The following is a 20229-nucleotide window of genomic DNA, read 5'->3' on the forward strand; positions in this document are numbered from 1 at the left end:
GGATTACAGTTAATGTTGCTATTTGTAGGCTTAATGTCTCCCTTCCCCCTTTGATGATGTGACTGGACTTTGCGAGTATTTCTTCCCTGTGATGGATAAACTGAGGGTGTAATCTCCGGTCCTTAGGGAAGAGGGATATTTATAGCTTGTGTAGCGTTTTTCTGCAAAGGGGACACTGCAGGAAATGAAAGCTGTGCTCTGAAGGTGTGGCTCTCAGAATCAGAAACCGTCCCATAGTCCTCTGTGGATAAATTTGCTTTAAAAAGGGTGGCCTAAAGTGAGACTTAACATAGTGCTTGGGTCAAGTTGGAAATACAACAAGTGCATAGCAGTTTAGTACCACATCATATGGGTCTCATATTCTAAGATTTCACAGGTTTCTCTGGGATTGCTGGCAGGTTGTGCCTTGCCAGGAGGCAGGAGGCACTGGGCTCTTCCCCCCAGAGTGTCTCTTTTCCCTCTTAGCTGGACCACTGGAATGTGTGTGCATGTGGCAGCAGTTTGGCTCTGTAGGCAGAGAACAGTGTACATGTTGCTACTGACTTAATAAAGGGTTTCAGATTCTGGCTGAAAGATAAGGGAGTTACAGGTAATGCAATAGTGCTGTTACAAATAGCTGTGCTTTATTCTGAAAGTTATACCTAAGATGAAACTCCTTCGAGCTCTCCTAGTTCAATCAGTTTAAAAAAAAAAAAAAAAAAAAAATCAAACCAAGCAACAAAACCTAGCAGTTACAGACTAAGATAGTTCTTGGTTTTCTAGAAACAAATCATTGAGATTTCCTTTCCAACAATACTTCTGAAGCACAGATAAAATGGCTTCCTGTCCCAGGGTTTCCTGTATCCATGGCAACCTGACTTTAGGCACTTCTTTCTTAGTTTCCTGAGCAAACTGCTGCAAACCCCGGGGCAAAAATGTGAGTGCTGTAGTACGCAGCAATACTGCCTCTCCAAAGGTTTCACAGATAAGCGTAGTCAGTCAGCTTATAACTTAGTCCAGTGGACTGCAAACAGCAAAATAACGGAAACAATGAACTTCAGATTTGGGGTAAGGAATTGCTTTTATTTATTTTAAATGTAACTCAGCTGTATAAAATTCAAATTGTCAGTGAGCTGCCAATGAAAGCTAACTTGTTTACAGTTGGCATTTCTACCTGAATGCTTTTGAAACATTTCTTAGTGATGGTTAACTATAAGAAATAGTTGATAAACAGTATTTTTAATTTAATAGAAGCTGTTATTTTGGCAGCTTAGATGCTTTTATGCTTCAGCCAATTAAATATTTTCTGGCTATGTTGGCAGTACATTTATTTAATTGTCTATTTACTTTGAAAATTTTTTTCAGTGTAGTTCAGTTAGTAAGTTTAAGTTTCAAACTGCTTTTTGGCATGAAAGGATAATATGTAAAATACCAATCTTGAGAGCAATGCTAATATTTTAAAAACTGTACACATATATTTAAATAATAGTAATTAATAAATATAATGAATATATTTGAATTAATAATATTTATATACTTCTTTTTATCTCTAATAGTGAAGTCAGAGATGAGTAAGAAGGCCAAAGACAGGGATATGTGTGTTCTGCAAAGTTCTCCACCCTGCCCAGGAGCATTCCTGTATATATTTAATTGTTTTCTTTTGTTGCTGCTTCAGAAGGAGGCTTTTGGCTGTCCATCTGCTTGTCAGCTCTGCACAGGGAGACAAGTTAGCTGTCGTAATGCAGGGCTTTCAAGCATCCCTTGGAACCTTCCAAAAACAACAATTCTTGTTTACCTCAGTGGAAATAATATATCACATGTCACTCCAAATGGACTAAGAGGCCTTCAGAAGCTTGCTGCACTCTACATGGATAACTCCAGTATTTTGTATGTACACCCAAAAGCTTTTATGGAAGTTCCCAAACTGTGCTACTTGCATCTAAATAACAATAATATTAAACACCTGGATCCAGGAATCTTTGAAGGCCTTTCCAGTCTTCATTGTTTATACCTTCAGAACAATCAAATAGCTTTTCTTCCCAGAGGATTATTTAGTGATCTCCTTTCTGTTAGGTATTTAACACTTCAAAGAAATCGTCTCAGTGTCCTTGGAAGTGGGACTTTCTTGGGAATGATAAGACTCCAAACACTAAACCTAGCCAATAATAAGATTTCATGGATATCAGATTCAGCATTTCATCATCTTGAAAATCTTGCATATTTGTTTCTTGAAGGTAACAACTTAACACTTGTGCCATCAAATGCTATTGGAAGGCTCAAAAATCTTGAAAGACTTTCTTTGTCTCACAATCCCATTGGATCAATTCAGCCTTTTGCATTTAAGGGACTTAACAAGCTTAGATATCTGTCTTTGAAAAATGTCAAGCTAAAATGTATTGCTGTAAATGGATTTTTTGGATTAAACAACCTTAGCCAGCTAATCTTAAGTTATAATGATTTAGAAAATATAAATTCCAGCACTTTTACTTTATTGCACAATTTAATGTATCTACAGCTAGACAGAAATAAAATAGCCACTATTAGCAATGGTACCTTTAAAAAAATGGGGCAGTCACTTAAAGTACTCAGTTTAGCATTTAATAATATCACAGAGTTACAACCTGAAGTGCTCAAGCCCTTAGTATCTTTAACTCATCTACAGGTAAGTTCTAATCCTTGGAACTGCAGCTGCAAAATGCTTGGGTTACTTAATTGGCTAGCATCATCTCTTGTTTCTGCAAAAATCCACTGTCAGAATCCCCAGAGTATGCGTGGAAGACCTTTGCATTATATGAAATGGGCTCGGTTTTCAAACTGCATTGGCCCCACAGCCAGCTTGGGCTCTACCCTGAGTCTGGGATCCTTCGGGGTGCGTCACAGCACTACCGCTGTGATGATGGCTTGGCATAAAGGCAACAGGCACAACACACTGGAACAGTTTGTCAGTGCAGAAACTAAATATGTTACTTTCTGGGAAAGAACTACAGCTACATCTTCTACCCCATTGCCCTATGAGGAATATGCTGTTGAAATTCCATCACAGGCAACTAAACTATTGTCAACATTACCAGTGCAAATACCAGCAGAAATGATACCTTCTAATAGAACTGTAGAAGGAGAACAGTTACTTACAACAGATGCTGCTCCTGTATCATTAAAAACAACCCTGATTTGTACACAACAGGTTGAAAAGCTGAATCAAGCTTTTGACATTTTACTAGCCTTTTTCATCCTGGCTTGTGCTGTTATCCTGTTCTTAACCTGTAAAATTATTCAGTTTAGGCAGAAACTAAAGGTGCTGGAAAACTCAGGGGAAAAGAGTATAGAATATTATGGCTTTTATCAGCCTGGCAGATACAACATAACTGACTCAGTGCAGTCCCTAACTCAGAAATCAGTGGGACATTCAGAACTGGATCAAATAAGGCTGCTCAAGCGAACAGCATCAGAAAGTCAGGCACAGGTCATCTTGTTTGAACATTCATCACTGTAATTTAACTCATTTGATTTGGTGTTAACTGTCATATGAAAGGTCAAGAAATCAAGAACTCAATTTTGTAAAAATACCTCCACTGATTAAAATCAACTGCTTGATAGAACTGTGGAAAATGGCACAATTGGGTTCTGCATCATCATTTGCTTCCTGAATGTTTTCAACTTTATGAATTACTTCATTATATGTCATTTAAATCTGACATGGATAAGTTTATTAACCTCAGTCCCTATTTGTAGGAATCTTTCACCTATAGCTCAAGTATACATGCAGTATAAAGTACCCTGTAATTTATTTTGCTTAATAATGATGTAAATTCCTATAGAAATTCCATAGCTATTGTGAAGCAAGCAAGATATCAGTTCTTAGTAGGATCACAAAGGCAAGAAATCTTGGAGAATGAGAAAACAGTGCTTCATGTGTTTATTGTAATAGAGTTTGTACTCTTCCTCTATTAAATAAAGCGCAGTAGAAAAAAGTACATGTACAGCTAGCATGTTCAAACTCTTGAGTAAGAGAGAAATTTAAAACTATACAAATTCTGTTAATACTTATAGCATATTTTAATATACGAAGTTGTGTGTTCAGTCTGTGTAATGAATATATTAAAGTGACTTTTTTATTAGTGTGTATCTGTATCATTTTATGAAATACCCCAAACTGGAGTTAAGAAAAACCAAAGTTGAAATTTACCAAAGTTTAATGACCAAATTTATTATGTCTAAGGTAATTAGACATAATTACCTTAGACACTGGTTAATTATTGTCAATAAAAGATACTTTGGCATCTACGTAGTAATATTTTGAGGGATGTTTTAGCTAGATAAGAGGTACAAATTGAAGAAATACACTACACTGTAAACACGTAATGCTAAATTAATGGCTGAAAACACATATTTGGTTTATATTTGGAAGTGTTGTCAAGGTATGTGTTCTTAGTAAGGCTTCATCTTCAAATACAGATATTTTCTTATATAGTTTGCATTTAACTTTTTACTTCTGTTTCAAATATTGGTGTTCCCTTATTGTCAGGTTATGTCTAGTATGTTGTAGCTTTATTTTCAACCTGAATTTCTGTGATTGTTTTTTTTTCTGGTTGTTACTTCAGTAATTCAAACTTTATTCAGGAATTAAAAGTCATAAAACTATGTTCCAAATAGTCCAATATTGTAAAATTTTCAACTAATGGGACTTAGTTTTGTAGATACTGTTTATCTTCTCCAGGTGTGTGCCCTAAGATTTCAGCTGTGTTGTTTATAAGTTACATGGTTTACAGTTAGACCATTTTCTTCAAGAAAAAATGGGGAACAATGCTTTGACAGACTTTCCTCCATGGTGTTGATTTAAATTGTGTAGAAGTATGTTGCTGTTCCAGGCTTCAGCCTGGACCCTGTGGCATTCTCCAGCTGAGCCAGAACTGCCCTCAGCATTCTTATTCTATCCCCTCTCTTTCCTGCTCGTGTAACTCGTGCGTGTCCCGGCTGTGCAGCTCCCAGTCATCCTGTTTGTCTATCTGCAGTTCTTTTCCAGAAGGGAAAATTTATTATCTGCTTCCAGGACATGCATAAATCTTGACTGCTCTGAATGGGTATGAATGTGCAAGTGTGCCTTCAGTGTTGTTTGTTAGTAATGTAATGAAATAATACTGTATTTAACTGTAATTTACTGTATAATAGATCAAATACTTCTAGGGAACACTTTGGACAAAAGCTTAAACTGTTTTGTACTACCTGAGTAGAAACTATTTTTTAAAATAATTTTCTAACTTAAGATCAGTTGTTAAATATAATGGGCAAATTCTTTTAAGAAGGGAAAACACTGGATGTAATTTATGCACTTTTTTCCAGAGGCTAATCCACTGCAGTCTCTTCCTCTTTAACCCATTTTTGTTACTTAGTCTGTCCTACATAATTCCTTGTGATAAATGCTAATTTTGTTTTCATTTAGTAACAACTGCACAATCAATGGTTGCGCAGTAGTAGGTTCAGCAATTTTATGTGCTGTATTTCTAAATTTTTAATTTTACATGGGCACCTTCAGAAATAATGGGCTTCAAATGCAGTAGAAACTAGTTAAGTTTTTCTTGCTGCAAATGCTGCTATGCCTTTGTTACAGAGGAGTTTTGGGAGTGCACAAAGGTTCAAACTGAATAAACTTAATTCTCAAAGAAATGGGGCAGGGAGCAGCTGTTATTTTAGGCTCTGGTTTCCTACAGAAAGGCATGAGAGGTTCTCTCAGAAGGTGCATCTTTTTCACTGACAAGCTGTTGTGGGAGTTGTTTGCCAAGTATGAGTCTCACCATCTGTAGATGGAGCATGAAAGGAAACTGGTGTTGTAGCTGTTTGTGCAAGCAGAGTTGGAGCAGTTGAAAGCCATCCTTTGGAGTGGAGACATTCTCTAATATCCAGCTTGCCAACACAGGGATCAGACTAAAAAGGAACTGAGAGATTTATTATGCAGTTGCGAGGGAAATGCCTTTTTTTTTAGCAGTCAGTATCTTTTGTATTTAAATGTTCACTCCAGGAAACTGACCCTTTCATGTATATGTGTGGTTCATATGTCTATTAAAATCATTAGGGAATACATTAGAAGACTTAGCTGAGTCTGCCCTCATGAAGCAAAGTGGTGCTTCATGAAGATCAGGTTTATGGTCAGTCATAGGACTCCCCTTGAAAGATTGTCTTAGCTGCTGCTTTACTGCTATAGGAGCTCCTTAGTACTGTGCAGCTCCTAAGGGGTGTGTGTGTAATAATAATTTACGTCACTTACAGTATGTGCAAAGTAATCTCTATTTGTCCCACTCCACCTCTTTCCTTGGCTGAGGTAAGAATAAAGAATTAATTAAGCTTTCTCAATATGTACACTAGTAAAGATATGAAATGAAACTCTTCTTGGTGTTTATTGCTTCATCCTGGTGAATGTAGAAAAGCAGAAAACATTTTCTCTTTCTTTTAATCTCCAAAAAAGTATTTTTTTCTCCCTCTCTGAGGGATGTGCAAAGCAGATAGGGGATCCGTTTTATTTAGGCACCACTAAAAATTTGTCAAGACATGTTTTAACATGGTGATAGAGCTTTATCTACAGTAGTTAGCTACATAATTGAAGTAAAATTTTGAATTTTCACATAAAACCTCAGGATAATAAAAAAGTTGTATATGTAGCTGAGTGCATTAGAAATTATAGACAGAATGAAAAAAAAATCCTGCCTTTTTTTTCAGAACAGATGTGGTCTGTGTTGTCCTACACAAAGCTTTTATTCTTTTATCTAAAAAGTATGCAAAGTTTGAAATAGAAGGTTTGAGTTTATTCATATGGAAGCTGCACTGAATGCTAAATTTTGTTTTTGTTACTGGTAAGGTGAATTTTATTAACAGGCAGCATAAAATACCCTTTCTGTCATAAAAAAAAATATATAGTCATTGTATCTTTGAAACTGGGTTATGGAGTGTTTTAGGTCCTAATTGTGGGTCTTTTATTTTTGCTGCATACCAAACGAGGCTTTGTCCCAATAATTTAGGAAAACTGCATAGTTATAAAACCAGTTATAGCCTGATGCTTTTGTTTGTTTCATTGCTAATCTGGATTATATGCAATTCAAGGGGGGAACTGCTTAAATGCTGCCTTCCTCCAGGTTCAAGATTTTAGTATGAAGCATATTAACTGTTTGAAAATTCATCTGAATACAGCATTTGTCTTCTTTGAATCTGCTCATATGACTTCTTAATTATTTCTTGAAATAAGCAGGCTAATTTTAGTCTCTTTGAAAAGGTATTACATTGAGTGACATGGCTTGCTTTCTCATGTATGAAAATAAGGCCTGATGTATTTTATATTGCCACTGAACTTTAATTGAGATTTCATTTTTTAAAGCATGAGTCTATGGTATCTTTATTTTTCACGTGCATGTGTCTTCTTTTCTAGGAATAGTTGCACTGTTTAATAGCTCCATGCTTGGTAAATATTTCAATGGGTTTTTGGCAGAAAGAAACTGTATGTCCCATTTAAAGGGATGACACTGACCATGCCATAATTATGCCTCTCCTGATGGGAGAGATCTTTTAAAGTCCTTGCCAGGGGTTTGAGAGACAAACGGGACTCTCAGCCTTCGCTGCTTCTTGATAGTTGTTTATTAAATTTTATCAGAGAAACAGTCACTAGTGTGATCCAGACATAGCACAAAGCAGAGAATACCGGAGAAAAGCCGAATTACCAAGATTAAACAGCCTTTTTAAAGGTAAATCAACCAATGGTTACTAAAAACGTACATTATTTTTACTTTTCCGCCAATTATCTAATAACACAGCCAGGAACTGCGGAATTCTTTGTCCAATCATCCCAAACTACTTTTGCTGCAGAATATGGAGTAGAAGAAGAAGAAGTTTTGGAGAACAGCAACAATCCTCCATTTTGATGTTTTTTGCTTTTATTTATTTACTACATTAACAAACCCAAAACCTCTAAATTTCTCACCCTGTGAGAATCTTACATAGTAGCCTGTCACCTAATTTACACTAGCGTAGTTTCTAATTCTTCTCTAAGAGTAGGCAGTTTTTTTCAAGGACCAAGGTCAAAAGCAGTGTGGTTCAGGGGGGTAAAACCCTTCAAAACAGGCAGAGAAGTATTCTCTGCACCCTGGGTTCCTACAAGGGGGAAAAAAGAAAGGGGAGAAAAGAAAAGGTATTATGTTTACTGAAAGCTTCAGGCAAGCAGTTTGAAAGGTGTTATACATACTTTGTTTTCCTTAAAAAAAAGAAAAACTGTCATGAATCTTCCACTAAAGAAAGAAGTGAAATACTATTTCTCATTTATATCATAAAGTAAGAATATCCTTCCCAAGAAATTAATTATTTCCCTATGTGCTGTTGAGGAATTATCAAGAAAAATGGTTTTGCCTCTCTATTCTGCTCTGACAAGACCCCACCTGGAGTGCTGCATCCAGTTCTGGGGCCCTCAATATAAGAAGGACAGGATACTTCCGGAGTGAGTCCTGAGGCCACAAGGTTGATAAGCGGAGTGGAGCACCTCTGCTATGAAGACCGGCTGAGAAAGTTGTGGCTGTTCAGCCTGGAGAGGAGAAGATTGTGTGCAGACCTCACAACAGCCTTCCAGTATCTGAAGGGGCCTACAGGGAAGCCAAAGAGGAACTGTTCCATCAGGAACTGTAGTGATAGTATAAGGAGGAATGGCTTTAAACTTAGAGTAGGTTTTGATTAGATGTCAGGAAGAAATTCTTTACTGTGAGGGTGCTGAGGCACTGGAACAGGTTGCCCAGAGAAGCTGTGGATGCTCCATCCCTGGAAGTGTTCAAGGCCAGGTTGAATGGGGCTTTGAGCAGCCTGGTCCTATGGCAGGAGGGTTGGAACTAGGTGACCTTTGAGGTTCCTTTCAACCCAAACCATTCTGGGATTCATGCAACTTGGAAGGAAGAAATAATACAGGTAGTGGACAGCAACCTCTATTATTAAATAGTGCATATGAATGGGGCATAGTTTACTTTTCCAGGGTGTGAAATGTTCACATCTGTTCTCAGTTGAATGGCTCTTGTCTACTATTGACGTGAATCTGAGGGCAGCTTGTTGGAAAATTATTAACCTTACTCATGTTGGAAAATACTAACTGTGTTAATGGCATTTTCCTAGAGATGTGTTTCAAAGAGGAGGATGAGGCAAAAGAGTCTTAATGGGAGGTGTGCTAGGCAGGACCTCTGACTTGGTGAAGAAACCTGCTGTGTCTTGGAGGGCTCATTGTGCAGGCGGCTGAGGTACCGTACGCTTTCTCAGCTGTGCTGTGAAGTCAGTAGGTTGTTTGCTTGCTGTCTGCAGAACCTCACAGGGATTCAGTCTCACAGCGTTATACTTGGCTCTTCTGAATGTGATTGGCGAAGGAGTGTCTTTTAAAATACATAGCTGACAATCAGGCAGTAAAAATTATGTCAGTTTTCATGTTGTGGAAATCAGGAGTTGCAAGACTGATGATACAAAATGCACTTCAGATCCTGGCATACAACAGTAGCTGAATTTAAAAAGCAGAAAAAAACTAATCCCTTTGAAAGAAATGATCATGAGTGAAATTACAATTTTATCAAAACAAATATAAAGAAACATTTTCTATGCTTTGTATTCTAACTTCATAAGCACTTTTTCCAAGGCATCTATTGCTATGTAACTGTTTGTCATATGTGTAAAATTATGTTGTGTGTCTCACAAATTTTTCAAAAGCAGTTGCTATTGTATAAGAAGCTACAGTTTATGCATGTCTTCAGTTTTCATCCTAAATAAGAAAAGGAAAGAATATTAAGAAATTGATGTGTCAGTGTTAAAACAATGATCAATTACAATCAAACTACAATATATGAACTTTGTGTTCAGTGCCTGTAAATAAATGGAATATGTCTGCTTCTGCATCTGCCTCTTAGGGAGCAGCAGCCTCTTTTTGGGAGAATTAAGCCTGAAATCCAAATGGAGCAGTAAGGGGCTTCAGTCAATGGGAGTCCCAGGAAAAGAGTTGTAGTTTACCATCACCAGTTAGGTCCTTTCTCTTTCTTTGCTGCATGTAGCTAGAGGTATTCCTGAGATGAACATCTTTTCACTTGCAGTTTGTCTTCACCCTTTCGCAGTTCACAGAGTAGGAGTCCAAGAACCAAGGTTCCACAATAGCATGTCTCTGGCATTAAATCCACAGCGGCAGGAAATGGAGCAGAAGCAGCAGTTGGCTGCTTTCCATTAACTAGCACCTGGTGGCACCGACTTTATCCACCATGGGGAGATCATGTTTCTATGCCCTTACCCTACAGGCACATCCTTTCTTGAGGCAGGGGTAAATGTAAATATGTTTAGTGCCAATTTTGGGCATTGTAGACCTATCTAGGCCTTCAGGTCATGCTGAGTAAAGGTGCTTATGCCTTTTAAGTCCCAAGTGATACATATCAGCCCTTTGTGTTAGTGTTAAATAGCTTTGTGTGTCAAATGGCAGGAGGTGCCTGTGTTTAAACAGATAAATCCTGTCCCATCTTGCTCTGTACAGTCAGGAAAGTGACATTCCTGTAGAATTGGGTGTGTGCAGGGTTTTTCCACCCTGTCTGAAGAGTTGGCTGCCTAAGAGGGTGAAGAAATACTGGTAAATAGGGGAGTGTATCTTCTTTACAAGCAGCCATTGCTCAGGGGTTGTGTAGGTTTATGCATTGAATAGTGATGATAGAAAAGGTGTGTGTTGGGAATAGAAGCTACTACTGTCTTCCCTGCTGGCAGGAGCATGCCCTTCCCACTCAGTTCTTGACTCCTGTGCTAATGTTTATTTTCTTCTATTCCATTTGCAGTTACTTCTAGGTTTTCAATGGCACATTAAGTTTTATTATATTTAAGAATAATGTTTCTTGTGTATTTTGAAGCCTTTTTGTAATTAAAGAAAAATACTGAATTAGTTGCTTGATAGCATGCTCAGCTAAGCAGTAAGCAAGGAAAATACCTCTCAGTAAATGTACTCTGCAGCTGAGTAAATTTCCTGTGCAGTTCCTTTAGCTAAGTCACTTTCCTGTTCTTTCCCAATGTTATCCAAAATAAATTTTGTTCTTTTGCAGTGTTATCCAAGATAAATTTTGCGGTATCATCAACATTTCAGTGGAAGGACTGCACGATGTTATGACTGAAGATTCTGAAACAGGAACATACAAAGAGTAAGCAGAACATCTAATTTTGTTGGGTTTAACAGTAGCAATACTGTTTTATATGAAGTGTTTTGATTTGAAAAATCTGTAGGCAATTAAAACGTGCTTGTTAGAGTTCTGTTTCCTCAAGAGTGCGTATTTTATGAAGACAGGAAACTTTTGGTCTTAAAACAATTGCAATGGGGAAAGAGTGCTTAAAATGACAGTATAGTTTTATATTGTTCATTAAGTTATCTACTAAATGATGTCTTAAAACATTCAAATGCTTAGATTTGCTTTTTGTTTACTTGATAAAATTTCAATACAACAAGCTTGTGTGTTGATAGGGACCACCCTAGCTCAGAGGTAGCTCAGAGTTTCTTTGAGTATGACATGAACATTGTTTGAGTTTAGCTAGTGTACAATACTTCATGTCCTGGAGAACTTGAAAGCATATCCCACAAGGACAGTTCTCCAGTTGTTCCATGTAACACATGTTCTGCTACAGGATATTATCTCAAAAGACAGTTTCCCGAGCTAGGAGCAAGAGCTTGCTTGTGGCAGGAAGGTGTTGGGGGTGTCCACAGTGCTATGCCTCCCAGCCCCACACTCGTTCATCTCCTGAAGGTTCTCTGGTTACTGGTGGTAGTCCATCAAAGCTGGAAAAAAAACCAACCTAATGAATAGTAAAATATTTTTTGGACAGAGATCTTAATGTCATTTTTATCTCTGTAATGATTACACACTTTTAGAATGGAGAGTTGTAAAACATTAAAAACAGATGCCCTGCAGGATATTCTTACAGACAGTATATGCTAATAACAGAATTTATGGATGCTCTGATGCTAAGAATCAAGCATTTTCTTTCAGATCATTACATGCTGAAGGAACAGACTGTATCTGAACTAGTTAAATAACTGCTTAAGGGGATGTTTGCTGCCACTGAAACCAGGTGGTACAGAACAGCCAGAATGCAATCTATTAAGTTCTTCTCCACTTTAAACAGGTGGTACGCACACAGCTGTGTGTTGAGAACAGTCCACGCTCACGCTGAGCCTGAACTGCCTAAGAGCTGCTTGCCAAAGTACTTCCCACCAAACTCTTTACTCTCAGTAAAGAAGATGTAACTCCAAAGTCTGGGAATATGCAAAATGTCTGGCACCGTGTTTTGTTTACCATTGGAGACAACGTTACAGAGTCCCTTTTATTTCTAAAAATGTTGCTTTGCCAGCACTTGTTGAAAAGAGTTCTCACTGAGAAATAAATAAACTTTATCTTAGTTTAGTTCGTATTTTAAGCCTGAAGGCTTGTAGAACTTGTCACTACTTTTCTGAACTCTGGGCATTGTTTTTACTTCATAAAATATAGCCACACTGAACCAAGGACATATTTATGTTGACAGGTACTGAAAGAGCTGTTTGAAAGAGTCTGACATTTGCGTAATATATTTTGACATCATTTGGAAGTAAAGCGAGAGCAGTCATCTGAAATCATGTGCATTGTTGTGGCTCTCCAGACTGAAGAAGAATGGCTTAAATCCAAACTGGTTCAGAAAAAAGATAATGTGTAGTCCACTGATTATCATATTAGCTAATTACTGTAGTGCAGGAAATCTACTGATGTGTGTGTTTAACACAGGAGGATCAAGGCTGAAGCAATATAGAACTTCAGCCACTGAAGGATGAAGAGAGGGTAAACATGTACAGGGAAAATCGTAAACAACAGCAATGGCTTAAGTGGCTTAACTACTTTACATGACTACATTTAAACTGGGATTTTAAAGAAACTGTTATAGTTAAAGCAGTGAGATTTTGGAAGAGGTAAAAGTCTTATCATTTTTTAGATTTAGATTGGATTTTAATCGGGTTATGGAAATGTTTATACCATCTTACAATACAAAGGGATTACACTCAGGTTTCCTAATGTTCATGTTTCTCATTGTACTGATAATTACAAGAGAGCTTTACAAACCTCATATATTTTGGAAAGGGGAGCATTCCATTGCTCTGGTCTTGTCTCACCAGTACCCAGATTTTTCCGAATTTTATCATCATCTCTTCTTTTATTCTCTCCTCTCCTAGTGTTTTGAATTTTATGGTACCTAAAATTTATGAAGGTCTGAAAAAGTTAAGTCAATCTTGTATGTTTTGACAGTTGACATTTTTGTCTCCTTTTCCTTTAATAAACTGAGATGTAAGAAGCCATTTGTGGGCAGAGGAGATATGCAATTAGCTGTATTATTTTGAAATAACTAATCCCTTTACTAGAAAGGGCTTCTGTGTTAGCATTTGACCCTGCTTGCCATGCTGTTTGGCAAGTGTTTCATACAGCTCTAAACACATGTTAATGGTAAACTATGTAAACAGAGTAAGTCTGAATATTTTAATGTAAAATCATGTAATACCACGTAAAAAAATCACAACCGTTTTTTCATTTTAGTAACTTCAAAATGGGTTATTCATCTTAACTGATGGAGCATTTCACATGCTAGTGGAATGCAGCAATTAAAAATGTGCAGGACTGAAAATGAGCAATAATCTGCATCTGTCTTGGTGCTTTGTAATATGTGAATTATGTGTCCTTCGTGTCTTAAATCATACCTGATGCATGGTGGCAAGCAGTCATTGCCTGAGTGTTTTTTAAATCCTTTTGGTTTTTAAGGTAGAAATTCCAGGAAAAGATTTGATAAAGTGGTGGAATATTTGTCAATTCTTTCAGCGTAGAGCATGTAAAGAGAATGAAAGGCATGTTTGCTATAGGATAGCTTTTATCAATGTCTTTATAAAGTCCATTCAGACTGTTTCAACAGACAGGAAAACCTCTGACTTTCAAACTGGGTCTTTTTCTTCATATTTTCTGGTTTTATACTTACTTCAAAAATAATAGTTAAAATATGGCTGTTACTTGCACATATGGGTACTTGCCAACTGATGGTGAAGCAAAACAAAAAATGAGTTTAAAACCTTCATTCAGTGTCTTGCAGATTTTATTGCAGAACCAATAGCACTGTCCTTGTAAGTTTCCAGGTCCTCTTGTCAAAGATCTCACAGAAAAACATGAATGCCATGAGACATCTTTACAATCTTTGTATATGTACCACTTTGACTTAGCATAGAGTGCTTGTCTAGCACTTTCTTGAAAAGGGGGGAAAATTCTTGCTAGGAACAGTAGGTTTTTCTCTATTATTTTCTTTAAAGCCATGTAGTCTGTTTTATATATGCACAAATGCATTTTTAACCCACAACTTAAGCTACAATATGAAGGATAACTGAGATTGTTACATGGTTAGAGGTGACAGAGAACATGCATTCAGGCTTCATTAGATTCACTGTTCTCAGAAAAAAATTACTTGTTATTAGATTGCCTGACTTTCAGAAAACTGTCTTATCTGTTCTGTGTTTTAAAAAGTGCTTTAAAATTATTTTTAATGGTAGTATATGTTAAAACGGTTCTTATTCCCCTTTTTAGCTGCATGTTAATGTCTCATTTTGAAGAGCCCAAGGTTACAGAAGATGAGGAACCTCCCACAGAACAAGATAAAAGGAAAAAAATTGTAAGTTTTGGATCTGTTATTCAGTCATAGACCTGATTATGTGCTTCACTTCTGTTACACTAAATTGTTTTTAGGTTTGGTTGATCTATTGTTCTTGGAAAATATATCTTTTGGATCAAAAAAAGAAAATTTAATGCCAAACGTTGCAACAACAGCACTTACGCTTCTGCTTTCCTTTTGCATCTTGGTAACTGTTATCAAAATAAACACCATCTGTTCACAAAATCTGAACATTACAATACTAACACAATATAGAAAGAATTTATTGAAAAAAACAGAGAGCTAAACTTTATTGAAATGTCATGGCAGGCTAAATTTCTCATATTTAAAAGAATTCATGTGCTTGCATAGAATTTTTTTTCTAGTGTAAAGAACTCTTACAAAGAAGCCAGTGTATACTTGTGGTTTGTTAGTAGATTTTTCTTTTAAATACTAATAAATATATAGGAATATATTTATAAAAGCAATATAAAAATATATATATATTTAAAAATATGCAAAAACACTTCCATATTATTCTGCTATTAGAAATGCCTTAAGAGAAATTCCTAGTGACTTGCAATTTCAGATTTAAACAAAATGCAGAAATATTTTCTGTGGTCCTTAAAAATGTGTTACATAGTTCTATAATTGTTACTCTTAAAAGCATCTCTGGACTCTGTTAAATTATCTTCTTGCTTGTGGGCTTAAATTCTAGCTGTTTGTTGCAGAGTTATAATATTTATTCTTAGTGGTTTTGAATAATCTCTCAGTATAGATATATATGTATATATGATTATCAATAGGGATCAATATATCTATATATCAACAGGGAGAGGGATCTTTTGTTTGTTAATCAGATTTAAAAAGCAAAGTAAATTTAAATCTACAATGCTTTTTTGTTCATAGGTTTATTTGAATATAGTCAGACTTCATTGCTGCCTGGCTAAAGTTTTAATGGCTTTATTGCAGATGTTAATTTTTCAGTTGCAGGTTAACTTCAATATTTTGGATATATGTTGAGGAATTTAGACTTGTTAGATTTGCTATGGACTACCTTCAGTGTGGATATGTCAGGCAAAATGAAAAGCAGGGTACACTGAATTATCCTGTATCATTAAAGGATACAACACACCATATATTGTCAATGAACACAGTCATAGCGAGGGAACTGTTCTGGGAATCACATGCGATACAGAGTCATTGGCCATTTATAGATAAATGTGCTTTGATAAGGAGGAGCTTCACCAAACTGATAACAACACCACAACGAAGGTCTTGGTTTACTTCCCTTGCATATATCTTCCTTTGCATATCACTTACCTTTTTTCTCTTAGGAATTGCTTGTGATTTGTTCCTCGTCTGCTCTTTAACAGTAAGCTTAAAGACCTTTTTTCAGCTTTTGTTTTCTTGGAAGGTTTACAGAGAATAAATAATCATACATGAACATGAAAGCTTCATTTTCGTTTTGGATTTCACAGTCTAAATTTTAACTATTTCCATGGTTGCTGTGTTTTCTAGATTCCTAAGCATTATGGAAATCCTTTGTTTTTCTCCTTCCAAGCCTCCTTTGTAAGAGTAACTGTCTATTTTAGTCTTGTTCTTATATTTAGTTAATTTTTCCAGATATATTTCTGACTTAAGCCTTCTACACTGTCATTTTTTCAGCTAACTCTAGTATACACTATATTCTTATTCTTTTAAATGCAATTTCTTGCAGCTGTTAAAGCAAGTGGGCTGTAGTTGTTATGAATGTTTGCTATAAATCATTCTGAATCCTAACTGAAAAAGCTCTGTATATAGCTTTGCAGATGGTGCAGAAATAGAGATGTGACACTTGGCTATTTATTTCAAAATTGTAGACATCCTTTGGGTAGGTCACTAGTAGCAGAAGTGTCAGATAATAATCGGAATTGTTAATCATGGCTTCGAAAGCACAGCTAGCATTTGATTTGAAAAACTGGATTAAAAACAAAACATCACCTGGGCCCATTCCTACCTACATATGATGCAAGTTTCTTCCTCTCTGTAGGAGCACCAGTCCACACACTCACCTGAAAACTGTAGTAGCAGATACCACTGGTAAAGTAAAAGAGGGAACAAATATGTAATGTGATAAGAAAATCAAGAACAACCTAAAGGGAGTCAGCAAAACCTCTGAACTGTTTGCTTCAAGCCAGTGTTTACAACCAGTGAGGTGGAAGTTTCCTTAGTCCAGCCCCAAGGTGGGCACCTTTACCCAGTTTCAAGATCAGTCTGTAAAGAGATTGAAAAGCTAGTCAAATCCAGGTTTTCACTGAGCAGCATAAAGCACATTTCAATAGTGCATAGTTACTGGCCAAATTTTTATTTCCTGTCTGTAGCTGTTTTGACTAAGAAGCTGTTGGAATTTTCTGGTGTTTTTTTAACTGGAAAATAGATTTGTTTTGCCTTATCAGAATCAGGCACATTTCAATAAAACAACTATGGCCACATGCCTAGGAACTCAGCATACATACTTAATATATAGTCCTTCGCCAGCTATGCTTACTGTTCTTCCAAACTTTAAATTTTGTTTGCTTAGTCAGTGAAGACTGCATCTCTCTGTCTAATATTGTTGACAAACTCATTATATCAAACGATTTCATTTGTTTTATTAGTTCTGAATATAAGTTCCAGAGAAGTAGAGCGAAAGAAAATCAACTTTGTTGTTGTTGCAGGAAACTCTCATTTACTTGAAATCCTGATGGGGACTATCTGAGTGAAAAACAAGTTAGTGTATTAACTCCTTAATTAGGTCTGAAGACTTCTAAGTCGCATTTGGTTTACACACAGCAGATGATGCTTCCAGCAGCAAGCATTAATCATACTTCAGAAGTCCCTGCTGGTTTAGAGTGCTACTGCTTTCAATGGTGAGGGCCAGGGAGCAGAGTGAATATATATATGTGAGAGCAACAACTCTGCAGACACCGAGGTCAGTGAGAAAGGAAGGAGAGAAGGTGCTCCAGGTGCCAGAGCTGAGGTTCCCCTGCAGCCTGTGGTGCAGACCATGGTGAGGAGGCTGTGCCCCTGCAGCCCATGGAGGTCAGTGGGGGAGCAGAAATCCACCTGCAGCCCGTGTTGGAGCAGGTGGATACCCAAAGGAGTCTGACCCTGGGGGAAGTGCACACTGGAGCAGGCTTCTCTCAGGACCTGTTGGCACATGGAGACAGGAGCCCATGCTGGAGTAGCTTGTTCCTGAAGGACTGCACCCTGTGGAAAAAAAGGGATCCACACTGGATTAGTTAGTGAAGGACTGCAGCCCATGGATGGACTCATATTGGAGAAGTTCATGGAGGGCTGTCTCCTGTGGGTGGGGCCCCATGATGGAGCAGGGTAAGAGTATAAAGAGGAAGGAGCATGACAGACAACATGTGATAAACTGACTGCAGTCTCCATTCCCCTGTCCAGCCCCAAGCTGCTCCAGAGGAGGTAGAGAATTTAGTGTTAAAGTTGAGCCCAGGAAGAAGGGAGGGGTGGGAGGAAGGTGTTTTAAGATTTAGTTTCATTTCTTATTACCCTACCCTGATCTGATTGGTGATAAATTAATTTCCCTGAGTCAAGGCTGTTTTGCTCATAGGAGAAACTGGTGAGTGATCTCTCCATGTTCTTATCTCAGCCCACAAGCCTTTTGTTATATTTTCTCTCCCCTGTCCCACTCAATCATATCCTCCAGTTGTGGAGGGTATGATTTATTGGCTTTGGTCAGGGTCACAAGGATAAGAACACTTGTATTTAAATACCTGTTGTTCTGTGCAAAATTCCTTAGAGTAATTTTATACATGACTCTTCAGAGCTATGAACTTACAGAAACTAACTGCAAATGTATTATATGTCCTAAATTACGATTTTAGGTGAACAAATGCAAATCATTCAGAAACTGGTAGATTCTTTCCTGATCAAGGCAATCTTTTTTTTTTAATTAAAAAAGGATGCCAATAACTTCAACAAATCTTGGTTAGAGCAGTTGTGATGTACGAATTTCATTAGAAAAGTCTATTATATTCTAGAGATTCAAAATACATTTGCTAAAAAAAACCCTACAGAGTACCAAACTATTACTGTGATTACTTCCCCTTTGAAAAGAGTGTAATGGTAATAATAGGTAATAAAATGATCATGTTTTACCTTGAAACAGCAAAATAGTTTCCTGACCTTCCAGGATAAACAGTAGTGTTGTTTGGGTTTGACACTAAGATGAACAGATCACAGGTCTGCATTAATTGCCATTGATTTCAACATCCTACTTCTTTATGATGCAGGAAGTGCCAGGTGTCCCCATCTCCCATCCCCTTCCATCCAGCCTGGTGGACTGAGGGACAAATGCGGCATAACTGCCGGTATCCTGAGCCCTGCCCACGTGTCTGCTGACACTGACATTTGCAATATGTCCTCTGTCAATGTAGTCTCTTTTACTTGTTTTTACCTCCATTAAAAGGCAGCTAATGTGGGAAAATAGTGACAAATATTCTGTCCTTCCCTTTCCAAAAGAAAATTGTATAATCCAGCTGGATTGATGAGGTTATAGATATCAGTACAGAAGTGTGTCTATTCTTTATACATATGAACATTTTATTTTGTTTGTCATGTAGTCTAAACAAGTTCAGCTTTTACAGTGTTTTGTTTTGTAAAAAAATAAAACTGACCATAGTGCATGCCATCACTAAAGTCCTTGGTAAGATCTGATCTGATTTTTAGGAATTACAGGAACCTCATTGAGCAGTAACTAATAAAGCAGCTTTGAAATTGTTTTAACTTGTAGAAGCGTGAAACCTTAAAGTGTAAGATGCATGATTTGACATGGTTTCAAATCGTTTTAAACTGTATTTGCTTTGATAATAATCAATTTGATCTTTGTTTTACACAAGTTTTTCCTCATTTCTCAAGTAAGTACAACGAAAATAAAAGCAGATTTCTTTCTTGAGCTGTGGTTATAATCAAAATGCGTTAGTCATAGAATATTTTTTAATGCATTTTTATATATTTTTCATTTACATGTTTTCCACAGCTTGCATTGAAGGACCCGGTACACACTGTGTCATTGCAGCAGTTCATCTATGAGAAGTTAAAGGCACAGCAGGAATTACTGGGGGAACAAGGTTTTCATGCCCTTATGGAAACCGTGGATACAGAAATAGTTGCCCAACTACAAGAATTTTTACAAGTCTTCTAAATAAGCAGGAAAAAGATTTTCTATGTCAAATTTTTCTTTCAAAAAATATGAAAAGACCCTAGCCTTCTGTCTTGTATAGATGAGTCTGATGAAAGGTGAAAATAACTTGTGACAATAGAATAAAAATAAGTTTCTGCTGTTGCAATTAAACTGTGCTCTTTGGGGTTTTTTTAACAATAAAGGGTTAATTAAGGGTTTTATCATTAAGCTAACATTTCCATGATTCATAACATGATATATGCTGCCCTAGGTAGTACCACTTTTTAGTACCTTTATGTTGTAACTGCTGGACTCTGCCTAGCAGGCTGCAGCTCCCTGAGAGCACAGTGAGGGTTTCCTAGGGCCATGTGATCAGTCGCATCCTGGAGTCCCTTTCCCCTCGATCTGGCTCT

The 20229-nt window shown here is 37.0% G+C and overlaps 2 protein-coding genes across 4 annotated transcripts in view; both read left to right on the plus strand.

Annotated features, from left to right (window-relative positions):
* IPO11 (importin 11) overlaps positions 1–19987 on the plus strand; it is an 83195-nt gene extending 63208 nt beyond the window's left edge. For all 3 annotated transcript variants that reach the window (XM_069001977.1, XM_069001978.1, XM_069001976.1), the window contains 3 exons: positions 11049–11144; positions 14583–14667; positions 19673–19987. In XM_069001977.1, coding sequence (XP_068858078.1) covers positions 11049–11144; positions 14583–14667; positions 19673–19837 — 346 coding nt within the window. In that variant the 3' untranslated portion in view covers positions 19838–19987. The remainder of the gene's footprint in view (positions 1–11048; positions 11145–14582; positions 14668–19672) is intronic.
* On the plus strand, positions 909–7802 carry LRRC70 (leucine rich repeat containing 70). The gene is made up of 2 exons (XM_069001985.1): positions 909–1047; positions 1536–7802. Exon 2 carries the CDS (start codon positions 1547–1549, stop codon positions 3470–3472), a length of 1926 nt encoding a protein of 641 aa, XP_068858086.1. The 5' UTR covers positions 909–1047; positions 1536–1546; the 3' UTR covers positions 3473–7802.
* Positions 19988–20229: the final 242 nt, after the last annotated feature.

Source organism: Aphelocoma coerulescens (assembly GCF_041296385.1).
Source record: "Aphelocoma coerulescens isolate FSJ_1873_10779 chromosome Z unlocalized genomic scaffold, UR_Acoe_1.0 ChrZ, whole genome shotgun sequence".
Lineage (NCBI taxonomy): Eukaryota > Metazoa > Chordata > Aves > Passeriformes > Corvidae > Aphelocoma > Aphelocoma coerulescens.